At 36.6% G+C, this 19,779-nt stretch overlaps 1 protein-coding gene across 1 annotated transcript; it reads left to right on the top strand.

Annotated features, from left to right (window-relative positions):
* The first annotated feature begins 3,365 nt into the window (after positions 1 to 3,365).
* Positions 3,366 to 3,956, top strand: LOC133034517 (uncharacterized). The gene has a single exon (XM_061109614.1). The coding sequence runs from the start codon at positions 3,366 to 3,368 to the stop codon at positions 3,954 to 3,956; it is 591 nt and encodes a 196-aa protein (XP_060965597.1).
* The last annotated feature ends 15,823 nt before the right edge of the window (positions 3,957 to 19,779 follow it).

Raw genomic sequence — 19,779 nt, 5'->3', positions numbered from 1 at the left:
GGAAACATAACTTAAATATGTGTAAGATAAAAAAGAAAATTAAAAATCAATCTCTAAATTGTTGATAATTGAAGATAACATTTGTCTAAAATTTGTAGATAAGAAAACTAATGATACTCATGGGTGGAGTTTAATCTTCCTTCGCTTCGACTGAGACAATAATATAATTTTTGTACATTGTACTTTTCATTCTAGTTGGATCCGTATATAATTAGATTGTCCTTGGTTGATAAATTGAATTGGATTATCCATTTTTCAGAAAACATAAATATTATATTTCATTATTTTATAAATAATATTATAAATATAAATATAAATATAATAATTGTAATATGTTAATAATATTAATTTGAAGAAATCGTTTGACTGTTGAATACATCATGATAATATATAATCTGATGGCACAATTAGCAACATATAATATATAATTCTAATCTTAATTTTTTTTATAATTTATAATTTTTTATAAAATAATGAAATATAATATTTATATTTTTCTAAAACAAAATAATTTTTAATTTTCAAATATTACATTTACTACCATTTCAAAAAAATAAAATACATTTATCATAAAAAAAATCAATTTTAAAGATTATATTTAATTCTTATATGACTATTAGTAATCTTATAAGAATGATATTTTGAAATTGACTCCAAATAAATTAGATACTGAAAAATCTCAAATATTGTTCTGTTTTGTAGTTTTGTTTTAAAAAATAATAATAATAATACATAAATAAATATATACTGAAAAATCTCAAATATTGTTCTGTTTTCAAAAACTAATACTTTGATGTATATCAAAGGAATGCTTTAGATGTCCTTATAAAATATACTATTTTTTTGAAAAAAAAAATATACTATATTTTCTCAAACCCACAAAGACAAATGAATAAATAAACATAAAATGAAAATGTAAGCAACTAAATCTAATAAGAACAATAGATACCTGTGTTGTTGGAATTGTAATATGGTTCTAGAAATTTAAGTTGTGAAAGCAATGAATTATTTGGTACAATAAATGACCAGAAACTGCCATAGTTAATATTTTGTAATAATCTTTGAAATTTGGTCATCTCCAATCGCATATCACTAATATTTTGCAAGCAAATCCATTATAACAAAACCCATTACAGAAAATAAAAATTAAAAGAAAACCCTAATTGCACATGTTGAAGATGGGAATTAGGATTTTTAGACAAAAGAAATTGGAATTACAATTATTAATTTAAACAGTATATAATATTATTATGGATACCTTATGCGAGTGAATCTTTCGACGTGTGTGGAAGGGTTCAATGGTGCACCACATACTTGTACTAAGTAATGAGGTTTTTGAAACTTTTAAGCAGGAGATTCAGTTAGTATATTCTTGAATCATTAAGACATTCAATTTTGATTGTTTTGGTATCATGGTGTTTATATTTACGTGCTTCTTGTATATGTAAAACATAGATGATAAAATCAATTAAGGAATTGAAGAAGGAATGAATTTTCAGAGGAAAGAAATTGAAATTACAATTAATAATTTAAACAATATATAATATTACTTTGATTTAGAATTGCAAAATAAAAATTTTGGGTTTAAGATATCAATCGTAGAAAAAAAAGAAAGAAGATATTTTTGGGTTTCAGTAATTGATCAAATAATCCAAAATAGGATTTAATTGGGTTTAAGATCTCAATTGTGTAGAAAAAAGAAGAAGAGATTTTTGGGTTTAAGTAATTGCTCAATCAATCGATGCTCTCTATGGTAAAAAAAGAAATTAGGGTTTTTGAGTTAAAAATTTCAATCGATGTATTCTTTTAATTGAGGAATTTCTTTTCTTAATGTCAATAGCACATTTTATATTATATAGCGAAAATATCATTATTTATTTTTAAAATAAAAAAATTAAGGTTTAAATATATATATTTTATATATGTGATAATTTTTATTTTTAAATATATATAATAATATTATAAAATTTATACTGTTAAGTAATTGGGATATTCTGTTAAAATTAACGTAGAAATCAATAAATTGTGTTAAACCTAACATTCTGTTACATAGCCCACTTTATATAGAATAGATATAAATGCGTGTCTTATATGTGTAAAGGAGAAACCTTAGGGTGGTGATATGATATTTTCAATGAGTTTTATTATAATTTATCATTTTTTTTTTTCATTTTATTTACTTTTTAAAATTGTAGTGATTTCACTATTTAGTAAGTTATTTTGAAAAAAAAAAATGTCAGTGTTTAAAAATGAATGTGGTATTGCATTTAGAGACTATTCATAGATCACTATTTCTTTTACTTTCCTTTGTGTAAAATTAATATTACATAATTTGTATATGTAATTGATGATTCTTGCTGAATTAATTGTTATATTATATTGTTATAATATAAAATAGATTAAAATATTAAAATGAGACATATTATATATTAATATGAGATTAATGTATATAATGCGATTGAGAGTTACATACATCTAATATTTACATAAATTGTAACATAAGAGGTTGAGTTACTCATATTTTGTAACTTCTACATGATCACTAATTAAGTGTGTAAAGAGTGGTTACACAACTTAATTTTTTGAATTTTAAAACTATAATTCAAGTATAGTTGTTGGGGATTGAATTTTGTCATTTATAAAGTGTATAAGTGATACAAAATAAAGTGAGAATGGCTTGGAATAGTTCGGAGAGTTGTTAGCAAAATCTGAAAAATTTGGTAACTAGTAACTAGTTACTTTTTTTTTCAGCTTTAATTGTTGAACGTTTTTTGCTATAAGGATGACTTTTAACAACTCTTATAACCTCCAAATCACCTATTTAATCCCATTTATAACCCATTAAGAAATGGTAACCACCCTTGGGTGTAGGTTATTTGAATTTCAAAATATGTGATCTTAAAACACTATAAATAGAGGTCTTTGGTTCACTTGTAAAGATACAATTTTTTGTGAATTTCTATCAAAGAGAGCACCTTGCTAGAAACTATAAGCTTGATAATTCTAGAAAGCTATTTCCATTTCTTTCTTCCCTAAGTGCTTGTGCTAGGGGGAAATAAGCTTTTGGACAAAAGTGTAAAACCTTGTTCAAGTTTTGTGATTCCCCTACTTGACACTTGGTGTTAGTGGTGTTGGGATTGTTCTCACATCTATATATATACTACTATTTATATTGTGTTTTGTAATCTTCTCTTCATTTTCTTTTCTATACTTATGTGTATATTTTGTCTAGAGTTGTAACATTATTTTATCAATATTATTATTCTTGTATTTTTCATTTTGAGGTGTATTTTGACATTAGTTCTTCTATTGAAGCACCTATAAATTTCCAACAATCAAAAGCATTTCCTTCCTACCTAGCTTCAATGGAAGGTGAGACCATCAAAATGATGAATCAAGACCTAGTGAGGTTGGATAGGTTTGGTGGATCCAACTTTACTAGGTGGCAAGATAAAGTGAGGTTTCTCTTGACCACACTCAAGATAGCATATATTCTTGAGTCTACTTTGGAGCCTCTACCCGCTCAATCCGAGAAAGACACTCCCGAGAAGGTGGAGAAGAGAAGGAAGAGAGAGGAGGAAAATCTCCTATGTAGAGGTCATATTCAAAATGCCTTCTCTGATCGGCTATATGATCTCTACACTAATACTAATTCCGCGAAGGAGATTTGGAATGCTTTGGAAGAAAATTACAAGGCGGAGGAAGAAGGTACAAGAAAATTTTTAATTTCACAATATTTTGAATTTTCTTTTAGTGATGCTAAAGATCTTCTTTCTCAAATCCATGAGTTACAAATCATTGTGAACAAGTTAAAGGTTCTCAAGATTGAGCTTCCCGAGGCATTTCAAGTTGGTGCAATTGTGGCAAAGTTGCCACCAACTTGGAAGGGCTATAGGAAAAGAATCCTCCATAAAAATGAGGATTATTCATTGGAAGAGATCCAAAAATATATCTGAATCAAAGAGGAATCGAGATTGAGAGATAAGGGAAATGTGAAAGAACCTAAACATGAGGTTTCTAAGGCCAATGCGGTCTCAAACAAGCATCACAAAGGCAACAACAATAATAAAAGTGGTGAAAAAAATTTGGGTCCAAGAAAAGAAAATAGCCAATTCAAAGAAGTGAGAGGCCATTGTTTTGTGTGTGGAAAATTTGGGCACTACGCAAGAGATTGTAGGCATCGTAAGGATCCAATGAAAAATGAGATTAATATCATAGATGATGAGAAAGTGATTATGGCATAATCATGCTTATATTGTGTTGTGAGATGATTGTCTATGTATTGACATATTTAAATAATGCTTGTGAAGCTATATATAAATAAAATTCATTTCACTTTACTCTATGTGTTTGGTATATCATTTTGTGAATGAGAATTTTGTGTACAACAAATTTACAAATAATTCTATTAGTTTGAGTGTATTACATGTTATATATGTGAGACATATAATATATAGCATGTATATATTATATATGTTGAGCATGTAATACATGATACATATTTGTGATGAGAATATTTATTTATGAAAATATATATCATAAAATGCATACAATAAATATATATCATGTGGAGATGATATAGATTATGATATATTGATATGTATATTAAAGTGTATATGTTACATGTATATGAGATGTATAACATATATAGTTGTGATAAATATTAATATTATGTATGTTATATATGAGATGATAGTAACATACATTATTAGCATAAAGTTGTGGGAGTTACAATTTTTTGAATAAAAGTTATAGACATTATTGTTGTATAATAATAATATATGTATAACATATCATATTTAGTGTATATGATAGTAATAGTAAAAATATGGGGGTAAAACTCAAAAAGTAAATCAAAATTTGTTTGATTGATTATGAGTACAAAGGTTATAAATTTTGACATGGTTGGTGCCAATAATAGTGTAAAGAAAATTATTTCAAGAAGGAAATAAAATAAAGTCATATCTATTAAATGTGTGAAAGTGTGGGGGTGACATCCAATATTTATCAAGTCAATTTAGTAAAAGAATGGATGGCATGTGAATTTAGGCATGCTTGGTGCCTAAAATTTGAGTAAGACTTAGACATGTTTAGTGTCTAAAGTTAGTGCATAATTTTAATATGCTTGGTATTAAAATTTGTAAGAAATAGAGTAAGTGTGAAAATTAATCTTATGTAATTTAATTTTCAAAGCATAAGTATACTTAAGGAGAAAAGTGGTCATGTAAAAATGGTCACTAATTTCGGCTAACAAGATTCGTTTGGAATCGAAAAGTGTGTGTTTATAACAAATCGCTTAATCTCCGTACAAGATTAAAGCATGAATTTTTGAGGGATGGGACCTAAACTCCCTTAGAGGTTTACTCATTGATGTTAACCTATCTTAACACTAGTAAAAATAGAGTCTTAAATTCAATAGGTAATAACAGGTCAATAGAGTAAAAAGTAGTACTCAATTTGTCCCATCTATGAAAGAGTACTAATGGTAAAATTTGGAGGGTTAAAACCGAAAGGTTTTTTAATGGAAAGAAGTGTCTAAAAAGAAGTTGTGAGATACTAAATTCCACCTATATGGATTAGAGGTGGTGCTGCCTCTTATGAGAATTGAGAGTTATTCTCTAGAGAGTCCACGAAATGGATGTTGCACATGGCCATTAACGGTGCACAAGCGAGACAAAATGAGGTCTCAAGTGAATTCTAGCAAAGATGTGTGTGTCATCACCGGTTTATATTAAAGGAATAGTGGTTCAATGCTACGATAACCAAAATTTCAATAAAGTTTGTGGTAACTACACTAAGGTAAAATTCAAGTTGAAAGACATTTTACTCTATGCATCTAAGCAAGATCTCTATAAAAGTGTTTGATTTATTCAATCAAAGTGGGGGATATATAATATTTGATTGATTAAATAATATTACAATGGTGTGTCACAAGTTTTAATCTAGTGGGAGAATGTTATATTATATTGTTATAATATAAGATAGATTAAACTATTAAAATGAGACATATTATATATTAATATGAGATTAATGTATATAATGTGATTGAGAGTTGCATACATCTAATATTTACATACATTGTAACATAAGAGGTGGAGTTACTCATATTTATAGCTTCCACATGATCACTAATTAAGTGTGTAAAGAGTGGTTACATAACTTAATTTTTTGAAATTCAAAACTATAATTCAAATATAGTTGTTGGGGATTAAATTTTGTCATTTATAAAGTGTATAAGTGATATAAAATAAAGTAAGAATGGTTTGAAGAGTTGTTTGCAAAAGCTGAAAAATTTGGTAACTAGTAACTAGTTACTATTTTTTTCAGCTTTAATTGTTGAACGTTTTTTGCTATAAGGATGACTTTTAACAACTCTCATAACCTCCAAATCACTTATTTAATCCCATTTATACCCCATTAAGAAATGGTAACCACCCTTGGGTGTAGGTTATTTGAATTTCAAAATATGTGATCTTAAAACACTATAAATAGAGGTGTTTGGTTCACTTGTGAAGATACAATTTTTTGTGAATTTCTATCAAAGAGAGAACCTTGCTAGAAATTATAAGCTTGATAAATCCAGAAAGCTATTTTCATTTCTTTCTTCCCTAAGTGCTTGTGGTAGGGGGAAATAAGCTTTTGGACAAAGGTGTAAAACCTTGTTGAAGTTTTGTGATTCCCCTACTTGACACTTGGTGTTAGTGGTGTTGAGATTGTTCTAACATCTATATATATATACTACTATTTATATTGTTTTGTAATCTTCTCTTCATCTTCTTTTCTATACTTATGTGTATATTTTGTGTTGAGTTGTAACATTATTTTATCAATATTATTATTCTTGTATTTTTCATTTTGAGTTGTATTTTGACATTGGTTTTTCTATTGAAGCACCTATAAATTTCCAACATTAATTATATTGGTTTTTCTATTGAAGCACCTATAAATTTCCAACATTAATTATACAGATCATGTCATGCTTCTGTTATAAAAAATAAATTTTGTAAATACAAGTCAGGTCCAGTCATTTGTACACTTCATTTCTCATATTATTCAAAAAATAATTGTAGGTAAAATTAATAAGTTAAAATCTTATACAATTTTAAGACATAGTTATAATTAAATAAAAAATAATTTATTTCATGTAAATAATTATTTTTAAGCAACTGTTGGAAAGTGCGAATTATTTACTAACTATCTGTATCAATCTATCTATATATGTATACCAATATGATTCTAATGTTTAGTATGTATTTAGGGTGATAATTTGGTAGCTTAGCACTTGAGTAATCTATACTTTCTATTTTGTGGTTTCTTTAATAAAATTTTACATGTTTTTTCTTTCTATTTTATTGTCCCATACTATTGATAATAATATTAGTAACTTGATTATACATAAGTTACTTTGTAAAAGAGTCACTTACAAAAGTTATTAGCAACAATTAGCCCTTATGAAATCATTTATATTAAATTTTATTTACTGATATTTTTGAAAACTAATTTTTTAAGAATTAAAGAAATAATAAAATACAAAACTAAAGAGATGGCAATTTTTTACGTGGTTCAGGTGTACATTAATCTTAGTCCACGAGCCAGTCTATTAGCCTTTAAGGATGTATTTGATGTGTTTACAATATATATGCAAGAAACCCTAACTTTATATTCTCAGTTTCTATTGAAGAAGAAGCGAATGTAATATTGGCAGAGTTTTGGCTATGCAGGTTGTCATCTCCCTTTGTATAGAAATAGAAAGGTATATATAGGTTGTGTGGCGGGTATGGTCATGCCCATGACCTGTCTACGGTTTCCTGCTCAAAGCCCACTAATAAGGTAAATTATATGCAAAAGACAGTTGACTATTGGGTCCCTATGAAATAATTTTGCCCGTGCGTGCTGCAGCTGGACAATTAGAGACCATTTGTGCCATGTGGGCACGTGTCACCTAAAAGTTTAACCTTTAAAAGTAAAGGCCACGTCTCGCCCAAAACTTTCACCTTTAAAATAGAGGTCTGCAATATTCGTCTATCAAAAACGTGGTGGAGGTATGCGCACTACCATGCTTAGACACAGGGGACAAGATTTGATCCTGTAAAATAAAATATAATTGCCACTTGGTAACTTGGCTTGTATCAAAGGTAGATGTTCGCGACACTCTAGGGCGGTCGACATCCGTATTAGGCCCTTCGAGTACCCGTCTAGGTATTAGCTGGGTAGGATTACATATTTGGACCCTTCCAGGTCTAGGGGAGGCAACACGCCTTCTGTGTCTGGGAATCTAAGACAGGGCCAAGCGGGCTTCCATGTGTCTTCCCAGTCTTGACTTATTCTTGGCTCCATGAAGCTTCTCTGCGAAAATACTGTAGTGAGGGATTTTAAATAGGGAAATTATGAGGCTAATTCCTTCCTTTAATTTCCACGTGTCACATGCTCAGAGACACGAATAATATTTACCCCTGAGCTTTCGGGACTCTCTAAGATCTGGGAGCTTGTAGTACTCTTCCATTTCTTAGAGATATGTTCTTGACACGTGGTGATTGCAAGATCGCGGATGTGTCCCGTGAGCTGTCATCGAGTAAGGGGTCATTAACTGCATGTACCATTAATGTGGCAAGCATGCGGCGTCTTTAATGTAGTTATTGATGAAATAAGCGTGCTGGGGGCGCATTCCTTAAGAGAAGTTGCAATGATGGCAAGACAATTTAAATGACCTCTCTTTTAATGCGTACGTTACTCGAGGCGTGTAATGAAGAATGATAAATTCAAGCGGTGAAATTTAAAGGCTGTTTTTTCAACGTCCCATCCATCGGATTGAAGTGTGCTTTTTTGGAGGAAGAAATCAGGGTTGTCCATCTCAAATCGCAAGGATCCTACCTGAGGTATAAATGGATTTACCCAACTCATTTCTTTTTTGTCATCACCTCAGACTTTCAAACTATCCATTTTTGAATTTTCAAGCCAAAACTTTCTATTTTCCAAAAAAGATTCCAGTTTAATATCCAAAAAAGATTCCATCTCTTCTCTGTAAATTTTAGTTTAATAATGTAATATCAAAATTCACATATTCCTCTATTGATGAGTGAGTTTGGGTTTAAGGAGTAAACTCCAACCTCATCGAGATGACGACATTTTGAATCTCGCATGATGAGCCACAAAGCTCGAAGGGCTGCAACTTCAAGTCGTGAGCTCAAAAGGACATAACACATAGTTTTTCAAGTGTGCATGAAGCCATGCATGGCCATGCACACATGAAACAATGGAGGAGAAACTCGAGAGGGTTCAGGTTTGGACAACAAGCACCATGAGGACCGATTGGTCCTGAGACCATCTCGTGGTGGTCGACTGGCCTTTCAAGGCCACTGGTCAATGTCGTGAAGGGAGGAGGAGGACCCGAACTTAAGTCCGATTTATGAGCATCAACCACGAAAGGGACCCATTGGTTTCGTGGCTACCTGAAGCACGATCGACCGACCCTACTGAGCCTTGGGTCGATGACGATGATTGTGTGGGGAAGACCATGGTGGTCTTGGGTTGTTGGTCTCCATCTCTGGAGACATCGGGTCTTACGACCCGCTTTGCTTAAAAAATGGAGCCTGACTCCGTATCATCTCCACCATCGTCGCTCATAGCACCTGCGACCTCCTCCTCCGTCCCTCCTGGTCAACGACCACCCAGTCACCATGCCACCACCATCACAGCCTTAATAGCCGGTACCACCCTAAACCATATATATATATACGTATATATATTATCATTATATTTTATTTATTTAATAATTTGATTATTTAATTTGAAAAAATAAAATAAGATAAAGATATGAGATATTTTTGGTATGTGCATTATCATTTTAATTTTAATTTTTTTAAAAAAATTATTATTATTTTTGGGGTATATATAATTATTTTTAAATAAAATGATGTATTAATTTTTTAAAAAATATATTTTATCATATAAATAGATATATTATTTAAAATAATAATATTTTTGAAAAGTGATTATTAATATATTTTGAAAATATATTAAAATAATATATATTTTTTTAAATTTTGTTATTAACCTATAATCCTTTTAATTAATTATTTACTTTTAAATAAATAAGATAATTTTTTATACACATATTATCTATTTATAAATTAACTATTTTTCTAAAAGTATGTTATTAGGTTACTATAATTTATTCTCAAACTAATACTAAAATATTATTTTAAACTAACCTAAATAATGCACAATAATCCTACTATCTTATAGTTGGTAAACTAAAATTATTTTAAAACTTAACTATATATGTTATATATTGTATATAATAATCAATTATTTAGGAAATATTTTAAAATATTTCTATTTAAATAATTTCTAACTATTTAATTATTTAATCACAATTAATAAAGATAATATAAAATATTTAAATTAATTTAATAAAATTCATTAATAATTAGAAAATATGCTTCTAATTACATTGTGGTAGATTATGTTAAAACATATTTTACCAGGATCAAAATTTACTAACATTTATGTTTAATTATAATCTGTAATCTAACATCCCAAATACGAATTTCCTAAAATAATAAAATAAACACATATAAAGTTATAGAAAACCTTATATTGGCAGCAGCTAGCGGAATATAATGGTTCCTTCCATTCAGAACCCTTGTTTCTTTCTATCTCAGAGTATTATCAAGAACTGAACTTGGATCTCCTCTCCTTCAATTTAGTTCAACACAATCTTTCTCACTATGCTAGGAATTGCTTTGACATGTGTGGGTATACTCTCAGAATACTACAGGCTTCGAATTATTCAATAGAGAAGAAGAAGAATTTTGAAAATAATAGCTCTCTTTATTTTCTGATTGTCTAACAAAAAGAGTTTGATCATCATCTGAAAATAAGAGCTATACATGTATGGAGTATACATCGGAAGGGACCGATATTGAACTTTGATTAGATATATTAGAATTTACCGTAATATCTATTCAATTCAATATCACATGTTGATCCTAGATCAAATGATCTTAATCCTGATATGATTAGGTTCAATCTCAAGAGTGTTATTCGTGTTCTTTGATTTGTTAGTTAAGCCTACTTTTGGGTCAGGGTGATACGTACATTTCGGGAACACGGTAGTGCAATTGTGTAACACCCTAACTAACTTAGGCGTATTACGTGATTTTTAAACATACTGTGCAGCTCGTTGCTAATCAACGAGGTTTATGGAAAAACGTGATTAATTAAAATTTTGCTTTTTCATTAAACTTATAAACCATTTTACCAAAAAGTCTCGGGATCCCGATTTATAAAAATATTTACAAACTTTTTAACTATTCACTTTTACATCAAAATGAAAGTCGTCTAACGACAGTTACAAAAATCTCAGCCCTACTGTCCCGAGGATCGTACGCTCCAGGCCTAACCGCCCCGACATGTACAATCCCATAAGCTCGCTCACGGTCCATCAGCAACTGCCTTGCCTTTACCTACACATGCAACGTAAACTGTGAGTCGACAGACTCAGTAAGAAAAGCATAATAATATCATACATAAAGGCTGAAATTTGCCGTGTCCAACACGATACTGAGTCCCGCTACTGCCATGTCCTACATGGTACTGAGCACTACTGCCATGTCCAACATGGTACTGAGTTTTGAACGTTCAGGGGACGGCACTATTGACAAGTATCCTCCTGATCGGTCGAACCGGTCATACTCCATCTTGGTCATACTCCGGCTGTACCGACGGGATAGGTCAATAGCACTGAACCACCAACCAGTGTCAGCCTGATCGGTCGAACCGGTCATACTCCGGCTGCTGGTCATACTCCCGCCTGTACCGACGTGACAGGGTTGGGTGGTTCGAAGCCTAAATACATATCTAATGTAAACTAACAGGCTTCCTACATGCACGCTAAACATGTAAACTACATATGCATACTGTTATACTAATCTTACCTGGATTCCGATTTCAGGTGTGCCGGTCAACCTGACTGGAACTGAAGCTGAACGGCGGATTACTGGCTCCTAAACCATAAAAATCACAACGCTATAAGCGACATGCTAAATCACTTCCCGGGGACTAAAACTTGAAACTAAAAGTTTCCCTATCGATAAAAAGCATGGCAATACCCCTAAAAACCCAAAAACGAGGAAAACTAGGGTTCTGAAAAATCCCCCATCCGGAAGTCCGGTTGCCCAACCGGAATTCCGGTTCTGGGAAAATTCTGAACCCCATCCGGAATTCCGGATGCTCAACCGGAATTCCGGTTCCTCGCAGGCAGCAACCAAAAAATTCCCATATCTCGACCAATTTAACCCCAATTGATCCCAAACTTTCCAGACCTCCTCTATAGGTCCCAAATAACAAATCCAAGGCAACAAACCTACCCAGAAACCACACATACAAATTTTGCCATTGGAGCTCAAGCTTTGAGTTCCAAACTCAAGCTTGAGCAAACCACCTAAACAAGCATGCAAACCAACATAATTCAACATAACTAAGCATAATCTAACCTCTGCAAACTAACAAGAACAACAGCAACAACACAGAACATAAACACAACACTTTCCATCCAAAATTCATACTTTTTTTTTTTTTATAAAAACAACAAAGCTTAGCTCAATCTAACTATCATGCTTTCAACATAGCTTAAATCCTATCAAAATAACATGCTTGAACTACACAAATCAACCACAAAATTACAAAGAAGAACAACATCTAAAACAACATGCATGCATCATAATTTTTCACATAGTTTTTCAAGAAAATAAAGGAGAAAGGGTTAGAATCACCTACCACAATCAAGAGCTCACAATTAGGATGAATTTAGCTTAGAGAAATGAAGAAAAAACCCAGCTTTGCACCCCACAATACCAGTAGAAAGTGAAGAGGAAAAGAAAGAGTTTTGTTGGAAAATTTTCTATTTTTTCTAAGTGTTGAGAAATGAGGGAAATTAAAAGAAAATTGTCATATAACTAAACTTATTTCAGCCAACTCAAAATAACCAAATAATATTTAATTTCCATTTACAAAAATCACATAAGACAAAATATTAATGGGGCAAAAAGACCATTTTGCCCCTCCACCATAAAATCATGAAAATCATACTAAAGGGGTATTTTTGGGACATTCTAAATTCTAGGCCATTCCCGACATTCCCAATGTCTAAAACCCGTCCCCAAAATACTAACATACTAAGTTGTGATTTCTGCGAGCCAAACGTCGCGTTCCAAAATACGGACACGGAAATGCGAAATATAAAAGCCGCCGATGACATAAATATGCATATCCGAATTCCATAAATATCCATGATAAATTATTTAAATAGCTATAAATAATTTCACGATTAACATAAACAACCGCTAATTTCCAAATTAACTAAGCGGGCTTTACAACTATCCCCTTAAAAGGATTTCGTCCCCGAAATCTAACTGAATAACTCCGGATATTGAGCTCGCATATCGATTCTAGCTCCCAAGTGGCTTCTTCCACCTTCTTGTTTCTCCGAGAGAACCTTGACCAACGCTATGGTCTTATTCCGAAGGACTTTATCCTTTCTATCCGGGATCCGCACCGTTTGTTCCTCGTAGGACATATCCGACTGAAGCCGAAGGCTCTCATATCGAGTATATGAGAGGGGTACGAAACGTATTTTCTCAACATTGAGACATGAAATACGTTGTGCCTTCAGCCGATAATTTGGAGGCAACGCTAACCGATATGCCACTTGACCTATCTTCTCGAGAATCTCGAAAGGTCCTGTAAATCTAGGGCATAACTTGCCTCTTTTCCCGAAACGTTTAATCCCCTTCATCGGAGATACTCGCAAAAACACATGGTCCCCTACTCGGAACTCAACATCTCGACGTTTCGGACCGCGTAACTCTTCGTCTGCTCTCGGGAGGCAAGCATTCTAGCTTTAATCTTCTCTATTGCCTCATTGGTCCGCTGAACTGACTCCGGACCTAGATATTTCCTCTCCCCTGTCTCATCCCAGTGGATAGGGGATCTACATTTCCTACCGTACAACAGTTCATAGGGTGCCATCCCTATCGTACTCTGATAACTGTTGTTATATGAGAACTCTACTAACGGTAGGTATTTATTCCATGAACCCTCAAAGTCCATAACACAGGCTCTCAGCATGTCCTCCAATATCTGAATTGTCCTTTCGGACTGACCATCTGTCTGAGGATGGAATGCTGTACTGAATTTTAGCTTTGTACCCATTGCCCGTTGCAAACTCTGCCAAAATTTGGAGGTGAATTTCGGATCCCTGTCCGAAACTATAGACTTCGGTACCCCGTGAAGTCTCACTATTTCCCTGACGTACAGTTCTGCCAACTGATCCACTGAAAATGTTGTTCTAACCGGCAGAAAATGAGCAGATTTCGTAAATCGATCCACCACTACCCAGATGGAGTCATACATACCCGTGGTCCTAGGTAACCCGACCACAAAATCCATCGTAATGTCCTCCCATTTCCACTCTGGTAGGGTTAGAGGCTGCAACAACCCTGCTGGTCTCTGATGTTCAGCCTTGATCTGCTGACATGTGAGGCATCTCGATACGAATTCTACCAAATTCTTCTTCATACCGTTCCACCAGAAGTACGGTTTCAAGTCTTGGTACATCTTGGTGGTGCCGGGATGCAGAGAATATGGGGTAGAATGAGCCTCCTCAAAGATCTCGTTCCTCAAGTCTACACTGTTCGGGACACAAACCCTGGCTTTATACAAAAGCATCCCACTATCTGACACTGAAAAGTCCTTGGCTTGACCAGCCAATACCTCATCTCGGATCTTCACTAACTCCGGATCTGTCGTCTGAGCAACTTTTATTCTTTCTAACAGATCAGATTGCAGCGTTAAGTTGTGTAGCTGACCTACCACAAACTCAATGCTGGACCTGACCATATCCTCTGCTAGCTGAGGTGAGATCTGAACCATGCTAGCCACTTGCCCGGGACCCTTTCTGCTCAGGGCATCGGCCACTACATTGGCTTTCCCGGGATGGTAAAGGATCTCACAATCGTAATCCTTCACTAATTCCAACCAACGCCTCTGTCTCATGTTCAAATCTTTCTGAGTAAAGAAATACTTGAGACTCTTATGGTCGGTGTAGATCTCGCACTTCTCACCATACAAGTAATGCCGCCAAATCTTCAGTGCAAATACCACTGCGGCCAATTCTAAATCATGAGTCGGGTATCGCTGTTCATAATCCTTTAACTGACGGGAGGCGTAAGCGATAACCCGATCGGCTTGCATCAATACGCACCCCAAACCCTGTTTGGATGCGTCACAAAAGACCACGAACTTCTCCTCGTCCGAAGGCAAAGCTAGTACCGGAGCAGTAATCAACCTCTGTTTCAGCTCCTGAAAACTAGCTTCGCATTTATCTGACCAGATAAATCGCTGATTCTTCCTTGTAAGCTCGGTTAGGGGCATTGAAATTTTGGAGAACCCCTCCACGAACCTACGGTAGTACCCAGCCAACCCCAAGAAGCTTCTGATCTCTGTCACTGTCTTCGGTCTCGGCCAATCCCTGACGGATTCGATCTTCCCGGGATCCACCTTGATCCCATCTTTACTCACTATATGCCCTAGGAAGGACACCTGAGACAACCAGAACTCACATTTCTTGAACTTGGCGTAGAGTCTATGTTCTCGAAGTCGTTGCAGTACCATCTGAAGATGTAACTCATGCTCCTCTTCTGACTGAGAGTACACGAGGATATCGTCGATAAACACAATCACACAGATATCGAGGAAATCCTTGAATACTCTGTTCATCAGGTCCATGAATGCTGCAGGAGCATTGGTTAGTCCGAATGACATAACCAGGAACTCGTAGTGTCCATACCTAGTGCGGAAAGCCGTCTTTGGAATGTCCTCCTCTCGGATCCTCAACTGATGATAACCCGAACGGAGGTCAATCTTAGAAAAGACCGTCTTCCCCTGAAGCTGATCGAACAAGTCATCGATCCTAGGTAATGGATATTTATTCTTCACCGTCAGCTTGTTCAACTCTCTGTAGTCGATGCACATCCTCATCGATCCATCCTTCTTCTTCACGAACAAAACCGGGGCTCCCCAAGGTGACACACTGGGCCGAATAAACCCTATGTCAAGCAACCCCTGGAGCTGAATCTTTAACTCCTTAAGTTCAGCTGGAGCCATCCTATACGGGGCTTTAGAAACCGGATCCACCCCTGGTGCCAAGTCAATCACAAAGTCAATCTCCCGCTGAGGTGGTAGCCCTGGAAGTTCTTCGGGAAAAACGTCCAAAAATTCCCGAACCACGCTGATGTCCTCTGGCCGAATGGTGTCTGGCCGAGTGGTGTCCACCACCACGGCCAGAAACCCTAAGCACCCACCGTGCAATAATTCTCTCGCTGACATAGCCGAGATCACCGGGATCCGAGATCCCTGAACCGAACCCACAAATACGAACGGTTCTTCACTCTCTGGTTGGAAGACCACCATCTTCCTCTTGCAATCAATGCTCGCCGAATATTTAGATAGGAAATCCATTCCTAAAATAATATCAAATTCGACTAAGCTCATCTCTATCAGATCAGCGCTCAACTCTCTACCATCTATCCTGATCGGCATAGACCTAATCCACCTATTGGAGATAACCAATTCTCCGCTGTAACAGTGGTTCCAAACCCCGACTCATATCTATCAAAGGGTCTACCCAACTTACTAAAGACTCGGCCGCCACATAAGAACGTGTAGCCCCGTAATCAAACAAAGATCGAATAAAACGAGTCGTTAATAAGAATCGACCCGTAACAACCGATGGGCCGGCATCCGCATCGGCTGCGTGATCGCGAATACCCTGGCTGGAGTGGGCATCGCTGGAGCTCTCGGTGCCTCTGGCCGGAGCTGGGGACATTCCCTCTTGAAGTGCCCGGGCATGCCACAATGGAAGCATCCCTGCCCCTTGCACTCTCCCCGATGATGCCTCTTACAGCTAGGGCACTCGGGGTAGGAGAAGCGAGTCTCATTACCACCAGGACGACTCCCTCTGTTCTGGTTCCCCCGGAACCTCTTGTTCTGACTCGAGCCGCCGGAAGCGTGGGTGCCCTCTTCCTCCGATCAATGGCCGAACCACTACTCCCCCTGCTGAAGCCTGATGCAGGAGGGGTAGGAGCTCCGCCACCAACCGGAGTACTAGCTGACTCTGACATGCACCCCACTGCGCCCTCAGCTCGCAGTGCCTTCTCCACCATCTGAGCGTAGGTGGTGCTGTCGTCTGTGGTAATCATCAGGTCATGCCTGATCTTGGGATGCAACCCGTCCAGATACTTCTCCTTTCTGCTGAAGTCGGTCGGCACAATTCCCGAGGCTAACCTCGCCAACCTGGCCAAACCGAGTAGTATACTCGGTGACACTCATGTTCTCCCGCCGGGTCGTGGTGAACGAATTCCTTTCTCTTGGCGCTTCTAACCGCCTCGTTGTAGTACTTCGTGTTGAAAAGTTCCTGGAACCTCTCCCAAGTCATGGTGGTGACATCATGAATCTGAGACACCATGTCCCACCATACCAGGGCATCCTCCTGGAACTGGAATGTGGCGCACACCACTCTGTCGTTGCCGGTGACACCCATAAAGTTCAAGATTCTGGTGATCACCGTAAGCCACTGCTCGGCTTTCGACACATCTGGACCTCCCAGGAATACCGGAGGTGCTTGCTTCCGAACCGCTCATATAAAGGTTCCAATCGTGGGCCGCCACTACCATCTCGGCACAGGCGGCAGGGGCAGGTGCCACTGGAACTGCGGCACTGGAACTGCAGGAGCACCCTGCTGTCTCAACCTCTGAATCTCGAGGTCTTGTTCTTCGATCCTGGCTTGCATCTCCGCAAACCGCAACTCCCAGTTCGGGGCTCCCTGATCGGCTGGGGGAGCCTGGGCAGCCTGTGGCGGGTTCTCATCACCCCGACCACGAGCCCTGCCTCGGGGACCTCTACCTCGGCCCCTAGCAGGTGGGGGAAACCGAGCTCCCTCTCCCTGATTCGACCCCACTGAGTTGCCTCGACTCCTGGTAGTCCGCCTGGCGTCCATCTAGTTAGAACCGCCTGCGAAACCAAGAGTTGGCATATCAGGTCGTATTCAAGGCGAGCTTACTAATGCCGCTTAATTTGGAAACTAGAAATGAAACATGCGCCTATTCTACTATCAGGCTACTAACATGCTTCCTAACAGGCTTTTCTTTTTCATAATTGAATAAAATAAACTACTAAAGCAATAAAGGCTTACTGAACCGTGAACCGAGCTAACTGCTGATGATGATTGTACATGTCGTGACGATCTTCGGAAGACAACCTGGCGGCTCTGATACCAAATTGTAACACCCTAACTAACTTAGGCGTATTACGTGATTTTTAAACATACTGTGCAGCTCGTTGCTAATCAACGAGGTTTATGGAAAAACGTGATTAATTAAAATTTTGCTTTTTCATTAAACTTATAAACCATTTTACCAAAAAGTCTCGGGATCCCGATTTATAAAAATATTTACAAACTTTTTAACTATTCACTTTTACATCAAAATGAAAGTCGTCTAACGACAGTTACAAAAATCTCAGCCCTGCTGTCCCGAGGATCGTACGCTCCAGGCCTAACCGCCCCGACATGTACAATCCCATAAGCTCGCTCACGGTCCATCAGCAACTGCCTTGCCTTTACCTACACATGCAACGTAAACTGTGAGTCGACAGACTCAGTAAGAAAAGCATAATAATATCATACATAAAACTGACTGCCGTGTCCAACACGATACTGAGTCCCGCTACTGCCATGTCCAACATGGTACTGAGCACTACTGCCATGTCCAACATGGTACTGAGTTTTGAACGTTCAGGGGACGGCACTATTGACAAGTATCCTCCTGATCGGTCGAACCGGTCATACTCCGGCTGCTGGTCATACTCCAGCCTGTACCGACGGGATAGGTCAATAGCACTGAACCACCAACCAGTGTCAGCCTGATCGGTCGAACCGGTCATACTCCGGCGTCGGTCATACTCCACTCGTACCGACGTGACAGGGTTGGGTGGTTCGAAGCCTAAATACATATCTAATGTAAACTAACAGGCTTCCTACATGCACGCTAAACATGTAAACTACATATGCATACTGTTATACTAATCTTACCTGGATTCCGATTTCAGGTGTGTTGGCCAACTCGACTGGAACTGAAGCTGAACGGCGGATTACTGGCTCCTAAACCATAAAAATCACAACGCTATAAGCGACATGCTAAATCACTTCCCGGGGACTAAAACTTGAAACTAAAAGTTTCCCTATCGATAAAAAGCATGGCAATACCCCTAAAAACCCAAAAACGAGGAAAACTAGGGTTCTGAAAAATCCCCCATCCGGAAGTCCGGTTGCCCAACCGGAATTCCGGTTCTGGGAAAATTCTGAACCCCATCCGGAATTCCGGATGCTCAACCGGAATTCCGGTTCCTCGCAGGCAGCAACCAAAAATTCCCATATCTCGACCAATTTAACCCCAATTGATCCCAAACTTTCCAGACCTCCTCTATAGGTCCCAAATAACAAATCCAAGGCAACAAACCTACCCAGAAACCACACATACAAATTTTGCCATTGGAGCTCAAGCTTTGAGTTCCAAACTCAAGCTTGAGCAAACCACCTAAACAAGCATGCAAACCAACATAATTCAACATAACTAAGCATAATCTAACCTCTGCAAACTAACAAGAACAACAGCAACAACACAGAACATAAACACAACACTTTCCATCCAAAATTCATAC

This window comes from Cannabis sativa, chromosome 2, assembly GCF_029168945.1.
Source record: "Cannabis sativa cultivar Pink pepper isolate KNU-18-1 chromosome 2, ASM2916894v1, whole genome shotgun sequence".
Lineage (NCBI taxonomy): Eukaryota > Viridiplantae > Streptophyta > Magnoliopsida > Rosales > Cannabaceae > Cannabis > Cannabis sativa.
This window is presented reverse-complemented; position numbering and strand designations above follow the sequence as displayed.